The sequence below is a fragment of the Gavia stellata genome, chromosome 1 (genome assembly GCF_030936135.1).
Source record: "Gavia stellata isolate bGavSte3 chromosome 1, bGavSte3.hap2, whole genome shotgun sequence".
NCBI lineage: Eukaryota > Metazoa > Chordata > Aves > Gaviiformes > Gaviidae > Gavia > Gavia stellata.
Genome location: NC_082594.1, coordinates 122,569,580 through 122,594,672, shown reverse-complemented (window position 1 = coordinate 122,594,672; position 25,093 = coordinate 122,569,580). Strand labels below are relative to the sequence as shown.

The 25,093-nt window shown below is 36.8% G+C and overlaps 1 protein-coding gene across 6 annotated transcripts in view; it reads right to left on the bottom strand.

The window, feature by feature from the left end:
• Positions 1 to 25,093, bottom strand: part of CBLB (Cbl proto-oncogene B) — a 130,423-nt gene that overhangs the window by 33,106 nt on the left and 72,224 nt on the right. For all 6 annotated transcript variants that reach the window (XM_059835478.1, XM_059835461.1, XM_059835491.1 and 3 more), the window contains 6 exons: positions 17,730 to 17,886; positions 13,496 to 13,617; positions 10,973 to 11,110; positions 9,362 to 9,449; positions 6,898 to 7,029; positions 2,833 to 3,036 (listed from right to left, as the gene is read on the bottom strand). In XM_059835478.1, the coding sequence (XP_059691461.1) occupies positions 2,833 to 3,036; positions 6,898 to 7,029; positions 9,362 to 9,449; positions 10,973 to 11,110; positions 13,496 to 13,617; positions 17,730 to 17,886 (841 nt within the window). The remainder of the gene's footprint in view (positions 1 to 2,832; positions 3,037 to 6,897; positions 7,030 to 9,361; positions 9,450 to 10,972; positions 11,111 to 13,495; positions 13,618 to 17,729; positions 17,887 to 25,093) is intronic.

The following is a 25,093-nucleotide window of genomic DNA, read 5'->3' as shown; positions in this document are numbered from 1 at the left end:
ATAACTGCATGAGCTGATCTGATACCACGGGGCTGGAAATTTCTCAGTGATGAGACAATTAACAGAGGTTTTGGCACCACTCTTCATCTTTCTCTCATAAAGAAATATCTGAAGACAATTTTGAAACTAAAAAGAATAAGCTGATTGATGAGGCAGATAAACAGACTAATTGCAGTGGATTTCTCTAAAGCCTCTGTTACAGCTGATCTGCTGCTGTTGGTGACTCATACACAACACCTAGCAAGAATGATTCATTTTTCTTAAAGTGTATCCATGTACTCATTCCATTAAAGAATGAGTAAGTAGCTTTGTGATTATTCTTTTCCTTAAAGTAATTTCAAGTCTGAGGTCCCTCAGGGACTTAGTTCAGATACCTCTTACAGTTTATGAGTACCGTTCAGAGACAGAGTGATAAACTGCAGAATTGGTATTTTTCTGATATCCAACCTATATTCATAATTCATACAGGTACAGCAGGTGATAAAAAAACCTGTGTCTTCTTTACACTTTAGTGACAATTCCAAAAAGTGTTTTGCAGCTTTTCAGTTTTGTCAAGAAGAGCTCACTTGAAAACACACCCAGGTCCCTTATTCAGTGATGAACCTGACTCTGCGTTTTTCTAAAATGAGCTTGCTGCAACTATTGTTTGCATTATGAGTATACTTCCAAGTACAAGTCCTAAAGATAGTGAAAACTGAAAATAACAGCTTAGAAACATTTTAACAGTGTCCCAACCCACAAGGCTTTCAGGACAATAAGGACTGATTTTAATATTTCCGCAACACATCGTGAAGCCCTACAGTCACTTTCATCAGGATGTCATGTCCCTGGAACCCTCCTCTTCTAGCAAGTTTAACATCCCAGCTCACTACTAGCCAGATATGCCACAAGAAGGTTTTCTCAGTAATACCACATGGTCTAGCCAGGTGTTTTGAGACAAAATCAGCCCATTTGATTTTCAAGGATTAACAGCTTTATGTTGAGGAAGCATTTGACAATCCTTGCTATAAAATAAGAATTGAAAAATCTGTTCATTAGGATTACAGAGTAAAAACAGTATCAGCAGGTTGGCTGAAAGAACGAGATTATTGTCTTTGTCATCTAACTTCCATTGTTTCAAGAAATCAAACGACTACAACACAGCCATTATGCAGTACCATGTTCATATTAACAGCATTAACAAGAAACAAAGGAAAAATTCAAAAAGAGTAAAATCCTACAGAATGTCACAGAGGAAAAAAATAATTTCTTCTAGCAGGCTCTGAAGAAACACTGTTTAGCAGGAAAAATAAGTAATGATTAAAAGAAATAGGCAAGGCTGATGAAGGCATTACTAACAAAAAGTGTATATAAATAACACAATATTCCACACAGGTGGTGTGGTTAAGAGCACCACTGTACAATCATTGGTAACAGTTTTAAGAAGAAAACAGCAGCTGAAAATCACCAAATGACTTGATAATTCAACATTTTCAAGGATGGACTTCAAGAGGCTACGAAGAGTGGAAAAGGCTGTTCCCAAACTTCAGGGATAATTAGTAGGTTTCTTTCACTGAACAATGAAATTAATGACATAAAAATAGCAAGCACCAAAGCACTCAAGCACTTGGTAGATACTGAAAACAAGACCTCTTATAGAAAAGCCTATTGTTCCTTTTTTTTGATAAAAGCATAGTGCATTTTTGCCTTATCACGGAAGTGATAGAGTTATAAAAGCCCATCAATTCAAGGCTATCTCACAGAGGTCAGGCCACAGACTGCCATTTAAGTCCACACAGGAAGGATAAACTGTTCCCAAGAGTAGGCTGTGTTGTATTACGTACACAACACAAGAAGGATTCATATGACTTAAGAGGTTAGGAAGGATATCAGAAGTATGCCTCTTAACTGACAGATACGCTCATATCTGATGGTGAAACACTTTTTTTTTTTTAAAAAACCAAATAGAATGATAAGGAAATGGAAGAGTAAGTTGTTACAGAATTAATTCTAAGTTGACTATTCAATCTAGATGACCTTAGTAAAAGGTGGAATATAGAAAATGCACTGCAAAATTCACAGTTGCATGACCTATGACAATACCTATTCCCGGCTAAAATATAGCAGTGAAAACTACCGAAATAAAATAAACTTTTCTTAATGATAGTCATTATTTATCAGTGATAAAATCTCCTGTGGCCAAAGAAAGATACCAGAATTTAACACAAAGCACTTTCAGGACAAAAAACATCCCAAAACAAAAAGTCGCTATGAATAATCTCAGATACACTTCTCCCACTGAAAGTACCTAATACTAAAAACACAGGAAAAAAAATTATAGACAACTCACATTAAACATGATCAGAAGTTACTTGTATGCAATACAAATTGGGTTCTAAGTCACCTTTACAAAGCAGTATTTATAACCTATTTAGAAACTCAAGTTTAATCCTAAAACATTCTGTGCTTGCGTATACACACATGTGCAGAAAACTAATAATATATTCTGTATTTATGAAATTTTTTATTCCTTACAAATAAAAGTTCAGGGAAGTGTCCATACAGCATATTTTGGATGAGAGTCCCAGCTGGTGCAAACTCATGCTTCCTCCATTATAAATAGTTAACTCAGTTCATATCAGCTGAGAATCTGGAATCTTTTTTTTTTTCCCTCCTATTCAACTTCAGTGTTACTGCTGCAATATTGACTTATTTTGTTTTTTCAGCCCGAGAACTGTTCAGTGAGTTGCTGAAACCTAGAGCATGAGGTGCAACCTCTCCTTGTTTAAAGTTATAGGCAGCTTCTTTTACAAACATATAGCTTTATCTGTTGTACAGTATTTGAAAATTTACCTTTCGAACCGAAGCCAAACGATTCATCATTAAAGACTCTTCTCTATCATCATCGTCGTCCAGGTCCAACATGGGCATACTAAAGCTATCAATAATACTGCAGCACCTGGAGTTTTCATCCCTTGGATCAAAGGGATCCACAATGATTGGTTCAGTTCCTTTGATTTCACAGCGGCAGAAAGGACAGCCTTGGCCATCAGATTCCTACAGCAAGACAAAAAAGTACATAGATTTTTAAAAATAAAAAATAGAAGTAATTTAAAAAGTAGGTGTTGCATCTTTCTACGCAAAACTGCCCTTAACGGATCTCTAGGAGCTTGTAAAGAAGCACCGGAGTAAACAGGGAACAGATTCATAGATATTTAACTATAGTAAATGGTAGAATGACTGCACTTCTAAAGCTGTCTCTCTTCAAAAGATTAAGCTTCACTTAAAAATAACTAATCAAAATGCAACCATTATCTCCACAAAGCACCAAAATTGTAATTGTCTTAGTATTACAGGTCAGGAAGTAACACCTTGCTTTTTAGTATTACCAATTTCCCATTTCTTCAGAGCAAAGAAGGCAAGATGTGTAAACAGAGATAATGCATTTTATTATATATCTTTTATATTAATATAAAGTATTTATTTTTCATTTTAAGTTAGAAAATGCTGATGAGCTTTAGGGCATGCAGCTCTCATTCTCTGAAGAACATATATGCAATCCACCACGGCTGCAAGATTACGATCATTCAGCAATACGCATACAGAGCATCTAAAGCTACAAACATTTTTGACATCTTTAAGTAACAAACAAGGACTTTACCACGTTTTCAATAAATTATGTGAAAGAAGGAACTATTTTCACATGTTATCAGAAACAAGAATTACTTGAATTTTAATTTCTAAGTGGTATACTGTTTAAATGATTTTCAAGCAGCCATATTTCCATTCCTTTTACTCATTTCAGAAATATTTTCTTCCTCATCAGAAGCAATCAAAAAGCCTTTAAAGTAGATTTCAGACTACTAATGAACAAAAGTATCAGAGAGAAGTCTTTCAAGCACTTATAAAGAAATTCTTCCATCAAGAAGCACAATGTAGGTTTGAATTAAAAAAAAAAAAAAAACCAAACAAAAAATACCCCAAAAAAACCCCAAACCGACCAACAACCCACACCCAAAAGAGCCCTGAAGCTTTGAGAGATCAAGATAATTCAATCTGAATTCAGAAATCACATTGTGTCGTATTTGCAGTCAGGTAGACAGGCAGCTAAAAAGATACGAACACCAAAATTAATTCTAAACAACCTACCTATCCTGAAATATCACCAAGCAAGCACAGCTTTTTGGTTTCTCGGATGTAAGGACAACTTTAATTTTTTTTTTAGCATTATTTTTATCTTGACACTTGCCACTCTTACTAAACTGACAGATGATTTTACATTTTGTGGAAGAACTGTATCCCAAGGCCAGATAACTATAAATGACATCTCCTGACAACAGTCATGTCTTTTTGCATGGTTAGTACTGGATTTCCATTTTGTATGGAAAAATATATGTTATCTCCTTTTAGCAGCCTTGCATCCTAATTACAAAGGACTAGTCAACATCACTTACTACCTCACAGAACGCCTCCAAATTATATGGACCTACTGAAGTAATCACTGTCAAGTGAACAGAAGTCCTCCCTTACTCATACAATTCTTTACAGTTTCATTTTCTAAAAACAGCCTTACAGATGAGGCACAGAGCTTTTAATTTTCAAGGCTTTCTTGTATCTATGTTGTCAAATAGTTCTGTACTAGCAGTTTCCTTCCTTTCTTTTCAAAAGCACCAAGTTCACCAAAATACATTGGGTAACCAACCACAGCAGCAGACACTTGTATTCAACAGTATGAATACAACTGAGAAATTAAAACTGAGATCTGACATGTCTATATGAATACACACGTTTCTCCATGCCCACAGAAAGGTTATTTAGAACATTGAGAGAGTAGCTATTGTGAACCTTACAATGCAGCATATATGCCCATACGCTTTTAGAATCAAGTCCAGACATGTAGTTTTTAGACAAGAATAGACTTCTGTGAAAAAAAATGACATTTTACTCCTGTTGCATAATGCAAAAAGGAAACAGTTAAACCAAGTCTTATCTGAGAGACTGATGTCCATAAAGGTGAACAACTCCGAATCATCCTTAGTATTCTATGCAGCTCTGATGTTGCTTACTCAATTTTTTTCTGCTTAGTGAAAACATCTGTATTGGACCTCTTGAGGCATACCTAACGAGCCATTATGCTGCCAATTAAACACCAGCCCACCAGAAGCTCGCAACAGCTGATGCTGTTACAGTGTAATATTTCTTCATCGCCTCACTAATTATACAAAAGTTAAATTTGTAATGAAGTCCAAAACATACCTGACCAATTACAGCTGGTTGCAATGTTCTGATGAAGCCTAATGTTTTTCAAACATGTCATTTCTCTGAGCCTAAAATGCTTTGTTGTCCTTTTCCTGAATCCCTAGCCATTGGCCAAAGTACTGAGGACCTTAGCTTCTCAAGTCTCCAGAATCAGAGCACATCACTCGCACAACACTGGAACGTGCTGCTACCATGCTATGAGACACCCAGCAATCAAAAGTACAAAAAGTACAAAGATTTCAGCCCTTTTGCTTAGTCCTTTCAGCTAAGCAATAAAAAAAAAAAAATTTAAAAAAAGCTACAGACATCAGAATTTCAGAATTTAAGTCAAAGATTAACATAGTCAGACCTCTAGTTTGTCATTCAGAATGAAACTGGTAAGAACAGAGAAAGGGTACTCCTGAAATGAGAAATATTGTTCTACCTCAGCAGCTGCTTAGTAGTGAAATAAATATTCTCATTTGAGTATGTCTAAAATGGAATTTTCTCAGAAATTCTGATCTGTGGGCAATTTGAAAGATTTGTGTTTGGAGCATCAAACTCAAATTTTAGAAAGAACACAAAATCAGAAACTGAGAATACTCCTTTTTCAGCAAGCTTTATTGCCAATGGAAGCAAAACTCAAATTATACTTCTGACACATCGTGTTGGCTTGCCAGTGGTGATTTCTTAATTAGGAATCTGAAAAGAAAAACTATAGTACTTTAAGTCATCTCTCAAACATGAGAATGAAAACTCATTAACTGAGATGAACTCATTTAAAACCAGGTCAAAAATGGACTAGAGTCAAGGATTCTTTTTACTCTTCTCACTACATTTGTAACCAAAGACTGGTGCCAACTGTGAAACAGTCCTGCTTCAGAATGGGAAGACCCTTACTTCTCCCCACAAAATATAGATACGAAAGAAGAAAGGGGCAGGGAGAAGGAGGCAGAACTGATTCAGTTGGAGAAGCACCTATTAGGGGAAAGTCTGAAGTTGTAACGAGGAATGACCTCTGCTTTTGATTTTAATTTTTGATTTTAATTTTTAAGTCAAATGCTTGTTAACTGCACTGAACTAAAGGTACCAGTCCTCCCTTTTCCCACAGACTGGTATGGCCATGAACAAGATGGACAAAACACACCAACCTGTGTCACCATGAAGTCTCTGTAGTTTTTGGGATATTCTGTAAACGACATTGAGAGATCAGAGTTTCCCCTCCATTCAATCTCTTACCCCAACAACCGTCTAAAGCTAGGTGGTTTAGCGCTTTGCATATTATTAACATGAAACACAAGCATCCTAAGCTTATTTTTCCACAGGCTACCTGTCCTCTTCATGCATTTTGAATACATCCTGAAGTGACCTGGGTGGCTGAATTGGCACCAAATGCTCAGCTTTCACTGTCTGAGAATATACTGCGCTCCGGAAATAGTTTCCACCTAGCAGCAGTCAGCAAATGACCTTGGCAAGCCTACAAGTCCACATTTTAATGACTCCTGGAACTTTATTTTTCACAGATTTTGGTCCACAAAATGAAAAGTTTATCATTTTAAATATATATGTCCTTGAACCCTCTTACTGAGTACCTGGAAAAGTAAACATATACCCACACTGTAAACAGGGGTGTAACAGAGAAATCCATCCTCTTCTCCACTAACTGAACTATGACAGTACCTGCCACGCTGTAAGACAAGAAGTGCACATAAGGTGTCCACACGGCTCTATTTTCACATCCTTGTCATTCTCTGCACAGATTTTACACAGCTGAAAAGTGGAACCCATTTCACAGTACAATTCATACTGCTCCTGTAACAAAAGAAAGTCAAGCGATTATTTCTTTACTGTGACTTGTTCACAAAGAATATACTTAAGCACCAGTAGTGACAAACACTTCTGAGCCCCCTGTTTTCCAACTCACTTTATTTTTTAATCAAGGGAACTAATCTGATCTATTTAAAAGCCACCCCAAGGTTACTGAAACAGCTTACTTTTTTGCTTCTTCAAACCTATGATATACTACAATACATGCTACAAAACAAGTTTAAAATATCGGTGCCTATTAGGTTTTCTACAGACTTCTCACGTGTAACTACTACTCAAGGCATACATCCTGCTTTTCCTTGATTGCAGCTAAGAGGAAGGTAACAAACACATGGTTGTAAGTGAGAAATTAAGTGATGGATGGGAACAAAATTGGCATTTCCTTTTCTAGGTATGAGTTTAAGACTAATAAAAGTTATTACATTGAAAACTGACAAGCAAGAGGGCTTTCTGCCTACAGCAAGGATGTAGTATGGTTAACTGAAGTAAACAACCCTTATGAAAGAAGTACGGCAAGAATACGCCCCAGGAGAACATGGCAACAGTCATGCACAGATCATTCAGTACTTTGTATGCTTACAAGGCTGACAGGAAGGTATGAGAACACCTTCAAGAGGAATAAATACTAGATAAAACTTGAGTCTGGAACAGTTTTCTAGAATTAGGTATTGTTGGGGAACTGGCAATCAAATGCATTGGTATAGAAATAAAACTTTTTTAGTCTTGAAAAAAAATTTTTTTGAAATCTTAAAATAAGTAGAATCCAGGTCACAGGAAAATAAGCAGCTACTGCTGAGTAAAGGGAAGGGAGATGAGGCTAAGAACAAGAGAAAATAAAGAGAGACAGCTCATATCTGCAGCTGTAGTCAGTATGTACTAAAGATGCTTATGGTGGAGCTCTCGCAAAGAATCCACCTGCAGCAATCTAGCCCTGCAGCCACTTTTATACCATCTTTTCATATTTTAAGCAGCTCTAGTGCCAGCTTTAAACTACTCCAGTTATATATTATTTAAGGCAGCATTCACATAGTTGAGACTCTGTTGAATTACCATCAGAATTAACTAATGGTGTCCTCATAACTGTGAGTTCAGAAGCAACTGGATTCATTCAGTGAATTCAAAATACAACATGAGCGGCTTGTGAAGAACAAGGTAATCACTGACAATGTCTAAGCTGTTTTTCCTTTCCTTGAGGAAAAGTAAGGATATGGGGCTAGAAAATCATTCTGTGCAACATATATCATGTATCTCTGCATTACTCTTTCATTACTGTTTTAAGACTGGAGGGAAAAGTCAGAAGTCAGATAAGTGGAAGTACTCAGACTTTCTTCAGGTCATTGTTTTTATGAATTCTCTTACTTAGGAAACAGATATTTTCATAATGGTATTCCTAATAATACCATGGATGGTAATGAATACTTCTTTTCTAAACTGTTTCTGGAGGTGGAATGCACATAGAGAGGCGGAATGCACATAGACCACTCAGAATTACGGAAGATTCAGCAGGTCATCCAGTCTGCTCTGAAGGAACAGAAGACCATCTGAAACAGTATGGCTCGTATCTAGTCTGATGTCTTTCCTTGAACGTATCCTCAAGTCTTCCACATGCTTTTGTCAGGAAAAATGCTCTACACAGTATAACTTAACTTTCTAGTGTTAATTTCAGCACCGTTTTTAATCAAGCATTTGTCTCGTGGTGGCTACTTCCTATAACTTGAGTATCAAACATCTGCACGTTAGTTTATCACATTGTCACTTAACAAGACTACAAACACATCTATATATTCTAATTTTCTCTGCAAAGTGACTCCCTTTAGGCACTTAATTATTTCTGTTGCTTTTCCCCATCTCTCTTAATTTGCACAACAGACAAAGAAGAAAGGAAAGAGGCCCTGGAACCGGTATCTTTGTGATACAGGAACTACACTTTTCCTCCTGGACCTGTCAACAAACTGTACCATTCCTATTCAGGCTTCAAAACTATCATTTGATCTTGATTTCATTTCCGTATTCCCATCTGCTACTAGCAAGGAAACACCAAGCTACATAAACCTGTAACATAAATATCAAAAATCTTTAATAACCATTAACACATTTCTCACTTGGAAGAGTGAGACTTTCCAAGACATGCCGTCTGCATCGCCATCAGCTCTAGAGTTTAAAGGATTATTATCCTGTTCTTCATCTAAGCCCTTCTATCAACAACATATTTTCACTCTTATGCATTTATTTCTCACATTTTAATAAAAGCTTATTATCGCTGCTAGATGAGATACTAAGGGAAGATTACAAAATAACTGACAAACTCTGAACATACCTGTGTGACTTTTATGTGATCATGTGGTGTGGGTTCACATAGTCCTGTCAAATCAGGATTATAACTTCGTCCATCTGGGAACAGATAGCTGCATCACAAGAAGATTGTTATAAGCTTTATTAGCTAAATAATACCTATGAAATTTCAAAGGGGCAGAATAAGGTACAGTAGACATTAACTAAAATGCATCATCTTTCCTCGGCCAGCTTTCTTAACTTTTGGGTGCAACTGAATTGCTACATATGCATTTTGACACATGCTCAAGTCTATTTATAAAAGCACAGGAAAGATTTTGACATCACATGCATAGCTACCACCAGAATGCCTGAGCTTTGATTAGCAGATAACTTTCTGGGGGTAGCTCAACAGAGTATTATTTTAGATCTTCATTTCACAGTGAACTTACATATAGACTATTTCAAGTAATGGAGCAGAATGGAAGGTAACACATATTTGGGCATATCTGTATGTATCATAATACATATAGTATTATATATATATGTTGTAATATTCTATATGTGTATATCTGTGTATATTATGACATATATAAATCTGTGTGTTTTGTAACAAGAATCTACACTGAGAATCCAAGATGCAGACTGGACTTTAAGCAAGAACCGATGGGGGCATTTCAATCCTGTGGGAAATTAATAATAGGTTAAATGATATTACAGAGACCCTAAGTTGTTCAATATTCAGATTGGTTACCTCTAACTTGGAAACAGTTTCTTGAAAGTTGTGTTGTTAAGTCACACTGTGAGAAAGTTATGTTACATAGGGTACAAAAACTTCACTCTGCTTTCAATATTCTCAGCTCTAGTTTTTGTTTGTCCAGTTTTTATAAAGTAGAAACACTACCATTATATGTGTGGGTTTTGTCACAGGTATGAAATCATCATACCTGAAAAACAAAATTAATGGACTGTGCAGGACTGAGAAAAATTGCAAGACTGTAAAGGGTTTCTCAATCTTTTTTCAAGGATTGATCAATTTTCCCATTCTTTTTTTTTATTTTTAGTTATGATTATATGGATATATCAAAATACGTATCCCAGTGAAAAGATTCTGACACCAAACATTTGTCTGTTACTTCACCCAACCTAGTAAAAATGTACTACTTCTCCCTATAATCTTAGATTCTCTTACAATTATAAATCTTTTCAGTAAACTATTAGAACCTGGAAAATGTTCTGGCTGCACAATATATAAAAAAGCAATTACATAGCTCTCAAATAATCGTCCAGAGTTAGACACATGAGTAACTGGCAGTAGTAATTGTTCAATAAGCTTAAGTGCATTTGCAACTCTTGTTGGGGGTGGAGGTGGCGCGGGGGAAAGGAATCTATGTGACAGCTGCCTGATTTTATTTCCTCCTGGAATTTATCTGCTATGAGATACGGCTTTGGTTAAGTTTGGTTAATGGAATTACCTGGAAACAAGTGTTTTTCAAATGAATAAAAGGAGTGATGGTCCTTAAACTCCAAAAGGAATGCTAAACACTATATCCAGAGTCTCTGTTTTAAAGATCTTTAACAACTACCTATATAAGCATTAGAAGAACAAGGAAATCAGGATTTCGTACCTATGGTGACTATAGGAATTTGTACTTACAATCCTTCCCGGCTGCCATCAATCAAAGCTTGAAACAGAGGCTTATTGTGAGGTATGGTCTGCAGTATGTTCCCATCGCCAGTCACATATCCAATGGCCCACTGTCCCAAGCGAGTACAACTCAGTCTGAAAATGTAGCTTGATAAAAACAGGATGAATAAAAAGTCAATGTTAATCAGAGTTCAGCAGAACAAGTGAAGAGAGCAAAGATGGCCTCTGGTTAAGATACTGAATTATGTCTCTGAAGATTTGGATCAGATTCCCAATTCTGCCACACGTTCTTTGTATAACCTTAAATAAACCCACATCTTCTACGCTGTCAGTTCCTCATGGGCAGAAATAAGGTTACAGTAGCCCCCTACCACCAACTTTTCATTTACTTGCTTTTTAGTTCGCAAAGTGAAAGCTGCACATTCACTGTGAATAGTCCTATTATGTACATTTAGCCATGCCCATAAACCTTTCCAAGAACAGTGTATTATATTATCAAGTCTCCATAGCTACAACACACACCTTTTGTGCATACACAGACCAATAACCTCAACAAAGGGAAGGGGAAATATAAAACATCTTTAGATGCAAACGAAATGTGAAGATGAATAATGAAAACTGCTCTATTAGCAATGTTAATTTTGTGTGTACACGAGGTGGTGAACAGGACAGAAGAAATATCACTTCTACTTCAGAAAACACCAGATGATACCAACCCAACTGGACTTAGATTTAAATCCTTCTGTGTGTTACAGGTGATAGCTGGGAGTATACGTAATGTAGACAGAGAGCACAGTAGGAGGAAAAGGAAGATTATAGGCAACAGCATCGGGCATGTTTAGTTCTTCTAACTAAAAACTCTAGTCCCTTTCATGTCAGACACCATCTCATATGCAAAAGCCTCATTCAGAAAAGCATCCCACAGTGAAATACCACAAACTTAATTTTGTACTATAGAGCAGCTTTTCTTAATTATAAATCAGTATTTTATTTCCTTTCAAACTGTTTAAAATGAGAAATCTTAGCTTCCCTGAAGTTTTAGCTCTTACAACCTTCAATAGGGCCACATTACATTGAAGTAGTAACCATTCATTTGAACAGAATCTTGTCATTTCCAGGATGTTTTAGACAGATTAAAGAAGCAATTTCACTTCATAGCTCCTCTTTCATGCTCCAGCATTTCACCCAAGTAATTCAGAAAGTCATTTTCTGACATGCAATAGAAAGTTATTAAAACTAACTCTCTATTTACAAGGAACATAAAGGCAACTTTGGATAATTTCTCTATTACTTCTCTTTTATAATCACAGAATCAGAACCAGTAACACAGAAAATACTAAGTATAGCAACCACTCTCAAAATCAACCTAGTTATCTGACTTCCGTAGTAGTGTTCATGAGTGCCAAGCTAAAAATCAATGTTATCCTACTGGAACCTCAAGATTCTTATATTTATATGCACCCGACCAGCCAGGTAACTTAACAGGATACAGTGTATTGTTTGCTAAAAATCAAAATAAACCAAATACAGAATATGGGTATAACTGTTGCTAGACTTCTCTAACAAGTTTCAAAATTATGCACTTTTAACAATGTGATCCTGCAGCAAAGTTAGACAACTAGACATTAGGGAAAAAAGCTTCATAACCGAAAGGTAAAACTAGCAAAATGAAAGTGAACTAATATAGGATTAAATCCATTACTGAATTTTTATTTCTACAATCTGAGTGAAGGAAAAAATAAGACAACAGATGTGGCATAAATGGTAAGAGTTCAGTTTGAATAAATCAGTATGTATAGGATCACATAGAAATTATTAAAAAACTCTACATGTCATGATATTTAATCTGACAGATTCCTTTTCTAGGTGCATAGTTTGTGATATAGACTCATTACTGGCAAAGAAAAAAAAAAGAACATAAAAGGAAGACATAAGCACTGATTAAATTAATAATTCAAGTGTGCTACCATGAAAGATGTTAAGATGATTTTTACTTTACTATTAGGCAACAACTCTATGTAAATTTTGAAAAGCAAACTGAATTTTCAAATATGCTTTTCAAGAATGCATTGCTTGTTGTACCTAATTCAGAAGAAGAAAGGAAAAGCAATGTAATTTCAGGGTTTTTTTCTGTTTATCTGTACTTATTTAGACTTTCCTGTGCTAATACAATATTTTTTTGCTTCATAGCACTGTAGAAGAATAACAACATTAAAAAAACAGATCATGGTTACAAAATTCCTATGTCTTAAAATCTAAAAGATCCGCATTTTTTAAACATGGAGTTCCAGGCTTCAGTACTAAACTATTTTTTAAAATAAATTTTGATATAAATAAAATCACAAGTATAAAAAACCCTACTATTTCTCTGATTCACTCGGTTACAGGAAAAAAAAAAGCCAAAAAGTCACTCCTTCAATACTGCAGTGAGTGTTACGTATCACGCAATATAGAAGTATGAACCTAGAATAATTATGTAGCTTTTGAGACAGCAAGTTTATTTGGAAAGCAATAATCAGCAAAACCTCTCACCTCCCAGGCTTAGTGCTGTATTTTTGCAACCTCGCTTTCACTTCATCATATGTCAGGAATGCCATATATCCAGGATGCGTCACAGCTAAGAAGTTCCAATTCCTTAAGATTGAACCCCAGGGCTAAAAAGAGAAGACAAACAATTAAACAGATACAGCCAGACAGTTACGTATTTCTAATAAAACTCAAGTCAATTTGTCAGAAAGACCTACAGTGTTTTAGCTTCAGCTGAAAAATACACACTTTTGGCTAAAGTCTAAATAGTATAAAAGACTGTCCTATACACCCAGCTTTGCTACAAGGGTTCCTTCAAAAGAATTATTCCAAGAACATCAAGTGTAAATTTTTGGACAAAGATTTTGAAGACTTTGAATTTAAGGGATCTCCTATTTGTACCTACATAAAATATTAAACATCATGTTCAGTTAGAACCTGGAGAGTATGCCTCCATATTGGTTTAATAAAAACACAAGCCTATTCTTGAGAGGTCCTGAGGCGCTTTCATAGTTAACAATAAGGAACACTAACAAATGAAACCTAACAAAGCCACTAATTTGAGCTGTCATTCCTTTTCTTATTCTCCACTTCTCAATTTCTTCAGTTATCATAATAGTATTACAGCCAGAAAACAAAACAAGTATTGACAGCACTTCATCACAGTCTTTGCTGACCTGAATAGCAAATGCTTCAGAAAACTCAGTGAAACATGCGTGACGTGATCACTTCAAAGAATGCAGAACAGGCCTTTAGTGTAAATGAAGGACGATTTTTAAGTAGTGGATTAATACAAATATATTAAGTGTTCGTTGCCAGCATTTGGAGAGACAAGAAACTGCCTCTGAATGGTTTGGAGACTTTTTTATGTATTTGTCAAAAGATCAAGGCAGGTGAAGTTAAGTAACACAAGAGAAGAGGCTTGTGGTCTTGTGTGCCCTGCAAATTCCCTTTAAAAGGGCTTCTAAGGGCTAGTAAGGCAGAGGTGAAATGCCTCTGTGACACGCTTGAGCAGAGCATCCTAACAGTTCTGCTTCAGATGATGATACATTTCCCAGGCAAATCCTAACCACTACTTAAACATGGATGAACACCTGTTTTATTTTAAAATTAATACCTTTTCAAATCAGACACATGAAATAGAACAGTAAGGTTTCAGCAGAGAAGCCATAAGAAACCTCAAATGTTCAAATTTGTTCAAAAGAAAGGAGGAAAAAAGTCACAATCCTAGACGCAACACTGCATCTTGCCAGCTCCTCTCTGCACCCTCACCAAAGATGGATGCCAGGAGGCTTCATGACATGAAAAAATCTAGTTGCCCTAACCAGAGAAAAAAGGGCGTTGAATCCTCCCTCCCCTTTCACCGCACCAACACTGACACTTCCTTCACAAAAGCACAACGTCCTTTCTCCTGTCGTGTTACTCAAGTACATGCACGTAAATCAAAAAGGATGATCAAACACTCAGTACTTTGATGTTTTGTTGGACTGTGGTAATATAAAGGCTTGCTAGAGTATATTATAAAATAAATTCAAGTAGTGTGCAAATTCCTTGGTTAATTACGACCATCAGGCTTCTAAGTTGACAGTAGACGGTATCTTCCTCAAATGCTTGGACTCTCTACAGAGTGTCCCACTACTGCTGTACCTAGAAAATGATGTGACAATACGACTGAAAAATCAAAGGGCAAGAACTCACCGATTGCCTTGTGCACACAAGAGTATTACAAAACAGAACTGTTCAATGGGAAGAGATACGTATACTTTCTCTTCTATGGAAATATTTTTGCATAAAAGGACAACTTAACTGAACACGTTAACAGTGACAGAATGGAGTTCCTTTCCTTCAAAGAGTCTACGTATTCTGCTGTGCTAACTTCATCTCCGGGCAGAGAACACAGCACTTCAAGCTGTGCACACATACAGTGGGGAGGCAGGGGGAGCAACTTCACTTTTTCAGGATCTCCAGAAAAGTACTCTTGCTTTCTTCTGTGAATAAGCGTCATTATAAATGTAGCTTTTCTGTAACACAACCCACAGTTGGCAAAGAAGTATTTTGATTACTTAAACAATTGGGATTTTCTCTCCGTGGGTGTATGCACACATAGTTACAGAAGCTGTTTAAAAACTAGAAAAGTAAAATGTAACCTCTGGGAGAGGTTCTCAGACCAAGTTCAGTGCAAGTTCACTTCAACAGTTACGCAGCTATTGCACCAGTTGGTAATCTGTTTGGCAAAAATTCTCTCTCTGCTTCTTTGTGAAATTAAAAGTTAATCCTAACCAGCCTTCTCTCATGTATCAGTACTGCTGAGCCCCTTTTCCTAGTACAAGGCACGGTAATGAATCAAACCAGCAATGGCCTCACAAAGAAACTAATGCAAACAGATATTCATTGGCTTACAGAACAAGGAAAATAAATCTCTTCTGAGGCTTCTGTCCTGAAGTTTAATGCAATCTATAGGACCCCACATAGGGTCAGAACAATCTGTTACTCCTCAGATCACTGACTTCTCATTTAATTTTATATTTGATGTACAAATTAAAACAAAACAAAAAAAACCCAAACCCTGTTATTATTCATAAGCAGAATGCTTAGGGGAAAAAAATCCTACAGAAAGGAACCTTAAATAAATGCATTTCATAGTGATGTATGTTGCAGCCAATGGGCCTCAAACATTTTGCAGTCATGCCTGAGATCAAGTTTTGGGCTTGATTACTAACCTGAACACCGTATTAGTTTGCCAAATACTGAATAAATGAGAAACTCTGACAGAGTAGAAACTGATCCCAAGGCAGCAACGTTCAGACAGGAATGCTTGATCATATCAAGCTCAACATAAAGGGCAAACCTTAGGGGGATTTTGTTAAAGCAGCATAAAGTACAATGATCTATATTCTCTAGTTCCTTATTTCATCAAAGAAAACCCCCAAAGTTTTGTTCAAACCTCCATAACCTGTGTGTATTTTAATAAGTGACCAATGTTTGTGGTTAAATTAAACAGAGAGATTACTTACACCATAACATTTTCAACTTTGATACAGTTTTGACTCAGAATGGAGAAGAGATGATCAAAATCAAAACTCTGTAAATTAAAACCATTAATCATCTCCTGCCAAATCTTAATATCAACTTCATAATGGCACCCCTTCCCATAACAGCAAAACCAAGAAAGCTAAACAAAGATTATCACAGAATAAAGTGGAAGACGGAACAAACACATGGCTCAGGCTTCCACGTAAAATTGGTATTTTGAACATACTCCAACAGGCTAAAAAGTAATCATAGAATCATTTAGGTTGGAAAAGACCTTTAAGATCATCGAGTCCAACCGTAAACCTAACGCTGCCAAGTCCCGCACTAAACCACGTCCCTAAGTGCTTGATAACCCTTTTAGTGAAGAAATTTTTCCTAATATCCAAGTCTAAACCTCTCCTGGCGCAACTTGAGGCTGTGCACCAGTTTATCACTGTATGGGGTAAAGAAAGTAAATGATCAAATAAATGGTTGTATACCTCAAAGATTCCTATATACAAAAGAAACATCCAAAGCGACAAATCCAGAATCAATACATTTAATATGGGTGCAAACCAGCCCAGCCTCCTATATTGCCTACAATACTTTAAGTGTGTTCTGTAGAAGGGACACAAGGTTAACAGAAGCACGCAACATACATACAAGCTTATTTCAGATAAATGTTACCTATTAATAATAATACAATTAATGCTATTCCCAAAGATAGCCCCTTATTGTACATAAACAGCAGAGCATTGATGGCAAAAATATGTTCATAAAGCCTTAGGCCTACGTTTAGCCTAAAAAAAAGTCATATGCAACTTTCCTTACATGTTTGTAGAAACACTTCATATAAGTATATATGGATATAAAAGCACAATGAAAACACAAGTAAAACTTAGATAAATACCTGAAGGTCTACATTTTTAGGAATGCATTTAAGAATAGTGAAAAATAAGGAAGCAGCAAACACAAAGATATTGTAACCATACTAAATATGTGCAAAAATGAAGCAGTTGTTGCTGGATGTTGTCAGTTTTTCAGATGTAGGTGCTGATGCCCAAAACATCTCTGAAGGACTAAAAAAAATGCACAACTTATTTCTGAATTCTAGTGTTTCAGTTGTTTCAGTTTTTCCAAAAAATCTGCTTCCTTGACCCATAGGTACTTGCCTCAGGGCACTAAGCTTCTCAAATTCATACAAGTATCTAAAATTTTCAAATCTTACCTGAAATAATCTAGTGAAGATATCAAATTCAAAAATTGAAATGTAGTCATTGCAGGTCAAGTCAATAGTAGATTTAAGAGCCATTGCTTCCAAACCAGAGCTTATCTGATGAACTTCATGAAGGCACTGCCTGAACACTTTCCATGGCACTATAGTTCTGTGAGAGGGGTGGAAATAATAAATTTAATAAAACCACATATTTAAGATTTGGTACCTTATTTAGACATCAGAAGTGGACTTTTAAGAAGTGGAACATTAACTTGGTTTCTCTACAGACAAAAAAAAAAAATTTAAAAAATCAAGTTTTCTGAAAGCAGCCTACACAGATGAAAGAACTGTTTAGATTCTTTTAAACACGGTCAAAGTGTCATTTATTTTACAGTGGTACAGATTCAAACTTCCTTAGGAGGACAACAAAAAGAACACTGCAGAAACTCAAACATTCTACCAAGCAGGTGTGGCAACCAACCTCACACCCTCTCAAAGATAATGTAAAGGACCAAGTCGGTGCTTGGTAAAGAACTTTTTTCACAGCCTCGCTTCTCAGAATGATAAGGATCAATTTAGTTCTACTGTGATGACTTTTTTTTTATAGCTAAAGCTCATGAACACTGGTCAAGTAACATGATAGCAATCAAACAGATACCACCGACACTGGTCCAAGACCTGTCATAGCCCATGACAGTGACATGAATATTAGAAGACATCTTCTCAGATCTTCAGCTTCACGCATTCTTGCAGGATGGGGAGTATTTCACACAGTAGTGAATGTGGGAAAAGGTAGGAAAACAAAAATAGAAGGAAAATAAAATTATCTTCTCTAATACAGAAGCAGCTGTGTTCTGTCAAATTCAGTTTCTATTTCCATAGTTGGAGATAATGCAGATTAGTTATTTTGCCAACCAAGTGCTTGTATTTGGAATCTGACATGAGGCTGATCACTTCAAACTGCTCTATTTTATCACTCGCAAAACTATGAGGAATTGTTCAATAATAGCAATTCTTCTTCTCATATCATTAGGGTCAAAACCTAATTTTGCAAAGCCATAACACCTTCTCTTAAAAAAAGTTCTGCCTCACATTGAGAGCGATTATATGATATTTTAAAACATTTTAATTAACCAAAATATAACCAACATGTAACTATTAACCTATATATAACTATTTTCAGGACTTAACAAGATCTCACACATTCATAGTAATATTTTGTTAATAACTGCTAAAATGACAAAAGACACAGGCCTCACAAACTCATCAATATTTCTTGCAATTTTTATTAGTTCACATTGCCTTATTTCTGTAAGAGCCAAAATATTTTATTCCAATTTTTCTAACTATTTTCTTAAGCAGAAATGTATATTACTTGCTAGTACAGTACTTGGGGGGGGGGGGGGGGGAAGACTGACTGTATTAAGTTGGTCCTGCATAATAAATATTATGCAGTTAACCTAAATTAAAACAAGTAGTAATTTGAAGTACAACACTAAAGACATGCTCCTGTATTTCTACTGCATGGGGCATTCACTACATTTGTAAGTGCAAAGAAATCTACTTATTACTTGAAGGCTTATATTGAGAAAATCATAAATGATGAAATGTGATGCTTAATAGATCTCAGCAGATACTTTCATCTGTGTACGAAAAACAGGAAACCACAAAGAGCTGAAGAGAGATACCACATCAGATGCCATTTAAGAAAGAATGCACATCAAATTTTGATTATGGTAAAGAGAGAATGAAACGTTGCACTAAGTTCAGAGAACAAAGTTGGAAAACATCTGTGCTTTTGTGGTGTTAAAGTTGTCTTAGTTCAAGTGCCTACTGCTTATTTAGTTCCTGTAACCGTGGCTCTGAAATGTTTTCCGATTCTCTTTGCAAACCACCCTAAATGGTTACAGCACTGGGATCACGCTGAAATGGGGTTAGAAAAGTTTTGGTTGGGTTTGGGGGTTTTTTTTGGGGGGGTAAGGGTTGTTTGGGGCTTTTGTTTGTTTGGTTATTTCATTTTTTTTAAGGGAAACGAGTGATTAGCTAATGAAATAACACATAAAGCTTTTTTGTGGGACTTCCCCAAGAACAAATGTCCGAAAAGGTGCTGGCCACAATTTAAAATTCACTAAATTCAACTGATTTTTTTTTCTGCTGTGGAACAGGTCTTTTACCTTCTGCTTTCTTAAATAAAGGTGAGAATTGGTTGTTGAGACATGTTAACGCCTATTTCTCAGCAGCTACTTTTATATAGCTATCATTCCTAAAAACTTTGAAACAGCACCAGCCAGGGATCATTTCTCCTCCAAAGTCTCTCTCCAGTTGATCTACACAAACTGCTGCGCTCTTTTGAGACCTTGCAGACAGCACACACTCACTCAAAATGTGGGTGTTACAGGGTCTTCACAAGGTGAAGGATGCTGCCACATCCTCTCCTCCTGCTCCTACAGCACCGAAATCTGGTGACCTTTCAGGCACATGGAGAACACCCTCCTCTGGCAGAGATTTAGGAGGGGGTCATGCAGAATGCTTCCCGCAGTGATGGGGGTGTGAAAGAGGGTTTTGTAGACAGCTGGCAAGTTGAGTTTCTGTTTGAGTTAACATTTCACTTCTGTTGCTTTCTTGTCTTTTAGGGGATATACAGCCTTTGAAGGCACCTTCTCATTATTCAAATCTAAAGAGTTATTTTAATTGTTTGGGCAGGTGGAGGGGGAAGGGAACAGGACCAATCAAACCAACGTTGAGATTGGGACTGTCCTAGTTAATGGCATGCTTAGGTTGTTGTTTAACTAGATATATATTTTTAAACAGAAAAAAAAAATATTGCCTTTACAGAAAGAGAAAACAGGATCCTGTCTGTAAGGAAATACTGCGTGCAGCATTCAGCTCCTGAACCATAGAAGGCATCTCCTATAAATATTTTCAGTGATCTTTGTCCTTGTAATATTTGTTGCATCATGCCCTAATGATACCCTGCACTAGACGCTGGCAGGTATTCTGCACATGCCTCATGCTATTAGGCTGACCTGTGGACACTTGTCTAGGAGGAGATGAGTTAGTCAGTTCTGCTACAGCTCATCAGAAAGATGTGATTTGACATCACGGTAACATTAGTTCTCTATAGAATTAGGTTGGGGAAGCGCAGTGTCTCAGTATTTCAGGTATTTAATCGTAGTTACGTAAGCTATCCCTTGCAGCACAGCGCACAGGACTCCAGCTGAGACAACGTTCTGGGGATTATCTCAAGAGAGAGGATGGTACTACATAGTGACTGTACTTCCCTCACGTTTGATGCCCCAGGTTAAGAGCCCTACTACACATGAACACATTATGAACAGATACACCCAGGGCTTTGGTAACAGTTTCTCTTTTTATAATACAATTTGGGGAAAAAAAACAGGACACCGAAGTAATACAAATTATCCGACTACATTACATGTACATACTGTTATTATGCTACATGTTACTTTATTACGTCCTTCAATTAGTTCAAAATCTTCAGAGAGATAATTTTAGAAGGAAACAAAAATACAAAGGAAGCCGAAATGCATACCTTATATAGCAGAAAAAGGTTATGGAGGACCTTTTAGAAGGAAAGCCTAACCTCTATCTGCCAAACTTTCAGGAAACAATTCATCCATACAGTGTCTTTGTACTGCCTTTCCTCACCATTAGAGTAGAAGGAAGCCCATACCCATTTAAGGAAACAAATACATCCTATCTCTCTCAAATCAACAAAACTATCTGTATCTTGGCATTTACCTTGGGGTTGTCATCTTATTTAAAAGTCCTGTCAAAAACCCTAAAATAAGCCATTTCTCCCCCAAGCCTCTCAAAATGACACTACTTCTCCACATTTCTTCTGCAATAGAAAAATCAGTAAGTGTCTCTGAAGAATGATGAATCAATCCAAAAAATGTTCTGATCAAAGTATAAGCTTTTTAAAAATACTTTTATATAGGATGGTTATCTATTTACTATTATTGACACACATCAAAGGGAAGTGTCACTCTATAATTTCAAATACAGTGTCTTAAACACCACCCACACAACTTCCATATGCCTGAAGGAGAAGGATTAGTGTCCAGCATGTAATTTGCAAGCAATTTAGTGGAGGGATTTAGGTCCTCCCTTCCCTCCTGCCCTGATCACGTGTACATAGGATTTTCTTAAACTCCCTGAATGTTGCTGCATTATTAAAAAGCAAAAGACATTAAAATAAACCTGGAGAGGAAGCAAATATTTTCTGAGCGTGCAGAGTACAGCACTTCAGTAGAACTGCAGAGATGCAGCTATTTGGGAATGTCAAGTGACACTGCTCCCATTTGAACCACAGCAGACCACAAGTATGCCTAGGAAGGTAAACACGTACCTGTGTAACTTACACTTAACAGTGAACATTTTTGTCTGCAAGAGAGTCTCTCAAACGTTGCCAGAAAACATAACGTGAAAAGGGCATTACTGTATCCAGAGCAAACTCAAAAATATTCAGGCAAATCCTGACCCAGATAGAAACAACATTCTTTGCAAGTCTGCAGTGCGCAATGTGGGTTTTGGTTTATCATCACTGAACAGAGCATTTTCTTAAGACTGCTGCTTCAGTTTTAAGTGAGAGGCCACATTTTTTCATTGCTTCTGAACTGCAGAGTAAACAACTAAGACACAGAAGGCTTGAGAAGTTCAGTCCTGAGGGAAAAAAGAAATTCTGCCACATCGTGTCAGTACAGTCGTTAAATAGTGACATCATGCAGGACAAATATAGATGAATCTAACATGAGAAAAGAGAAGGTAAAAGAGAGAAAATGAGCCTTATGAAATGGGGAAAATATACCCCCAAAAATATCCACTTCCAAAGCTGCCTAAGTGGATATTGCTGGAGAGACAGCAAGTTAGCACTTCCTTAAGAGACGCAGGAAGTCTGCATTTCCTGAAGCATCCCCGAAGGGATACACTTATCTATACATTTCCACCTCTGATCTCTAACCACAAATCTAAAGCACACCCATGCTTTTGCACATCCTTTTATACTTAAAACACTGCCTCTCCTGCCTATTCATTGCGAATCTGTTCTCCTGTCTCACCATCTTGTGTGCCAACCATTACAACTTTCTTTTCTTTATCCTTTGTACATGTAATTTTACCATATTGTTAGCCACCCAAAATAGCTGTGAAGACCGTTGTCCTCTTCTGGTTTTTAATCATATCTTGCAACTTTCCATTGACTAGCTCTTCTCTATAATATTATCTATCTTCTTCAAACTTGTTTCTCTCGCATTTGTATGAAAAAAGATCTAGAGACATTTATGTCTCCCTAGCACCCAGGGAACAGTACCTTCTGCCTCTAGCTCAAGTTTTTAAACTAGGGTACCAATAAGCCTATTTCCGGTGCTGCTGATCAGCCGAGGGAGGAACCGTCCTCTAAAAGCCCCATTCCCTGTTTACGTCCTTCTCTTTAAAAGTTCCTTTTGCCAAAACACCTGTCCTGATGGTGATGAAGGCTATGCCACTGAGATCACTGCCTCTTCCTCTTTCACCTCTCTTTATCTTTGACTTCCCTTTACGCTCTAGTTCATACTCAGATTTGAAGCTCTCTGGGCCAGGACCACCTCTTCAGCCCATATTTTTACAGTGTTCAGGCAACAGTAGGGCTCTTGGGCCCTAGCAGCAGCAAGAACAGGAAATCAAGTAATAAATTAAGGGGATCAACAAGGTGTTAAAACCTAGCTTATCTGAGGTCTCACTTTCTGACAGCTAAATGTTTTCAAGTTAAGTCGTGCATTGCAGTCTGCCTGTTGTACTGCTTCTTCTCTGAACCCAAGCCACAGAGGCTATGTCTGTTCTATCCTGAGCCAAAAAGCACTGACCACAACAGAACCACAGCTACTCAAAATGTACAATATCAATCTGAAATACCCTGTTTAACTGCCACTGGGAAATCAATAGCCACATTTTTTTCCTAAATTCCAATAAAAAATAAATACATTTCAGGCCTCAGCTGGGGGCAAAAAAAAGAAACCCAAACTATCAGAGTTTATTAAAATAGTAATGTGTATGACCCTAGCAGTGAAAGGATTTGTATTTCCTCAGAAACTAAAAAGTGGGGGGAAATGAATTTATCTGACAACATAACAGAAATGCTTTCAATTTTTTAAGGTTTCAAAATGAAGTGTAATACCTTAAAAGTTAAAATAAATAGCAGAACTATGGAGAATTGAAAAAATCTAAGAACATTGACATTTCGCTACTGATTCATTCTGCAACATGAAGACAGCCGCAAATTATTGATTTCAGTAGTTACAAAGTCCTGCATGACTTCACTGTAGCTTTCAAATTCAGAAGCTGGAAAGATCTGTTAGGTCATCTCGCCCACTCTCCTCTGTTCAGGATCGCTCCCAGTGCTATTTTGCACATTTTTGCTCAGAACAGAAAACTAGTAAAAGATGTAACGTGCTATTTAAATGAGTGAGGAACCAGGGGAAATTAACATCAAGCACTATACAGTGATAAAACGTGGATAATGAAGAAGCTATCAGATTATGTTTTATATACATATTTACAACCCCCTGGGGGCTACTAAAGTATCTGTAAACAAATGTAACTGCTGATTACATGCCTTACAATTTCACAGTTCCATTTAACATTACTGTTTAGCTGTACATTTAACTATCATTTGTTTCAGTGCAACTATCATGGTAAATCATGGGTGAAGATTCACTCCAGTAAAAACACTTGCTCCAATAATTGTATTCTAGTAACCAGTACAAATTCAAAAATCACACCTTCCCAATTTCACCACTTTCCTGCTTTTGACACTATCAAGCTCTTCCTTGGTATAGATCTTAACCTAAAATCTTGATCTTGACCATGGGGTAAAGCTTGTGTCAATTTATTCCTTAGTTCTTTTTCAGCCAGCTCCTTTATTTTCTTTAAGAGGCTCTCTTCTTCTTCATAGCCCGTGAATATGCCAAAAGAGCTCCATTCTCAGCCTACTCAAGTCATTCAGCCTTTGCAAAGTTCTCCCTCCTTCCTGATTTTTGTTTTCACAAAGCAAATCCAAAATTCTCTCTATTCCCTCATGCCCCTGATAGCTTTCCTCTGTCAGCTTCCTTGGCAAAGTCAATACACCAAAACCATCCTGGGCCTTCTATCTGACGCTGCTGACCTCCTCACCTACCCCCCTAATTTGGATACATATTCTATTTTGCCCTTGCAGAGAAATCAATTCCTCCATTTCTTCCTTCCACCCAGACAATCAAAATCTCATTATCTCCCACCTTGATTTATCAGTCCTCCGCATACATTCCTAAACCCCACAATAGTCTCTCCAGATCCTTTCCAAACATCATATCACTTCCAAGGTTTCCCCTTCTCCTCTG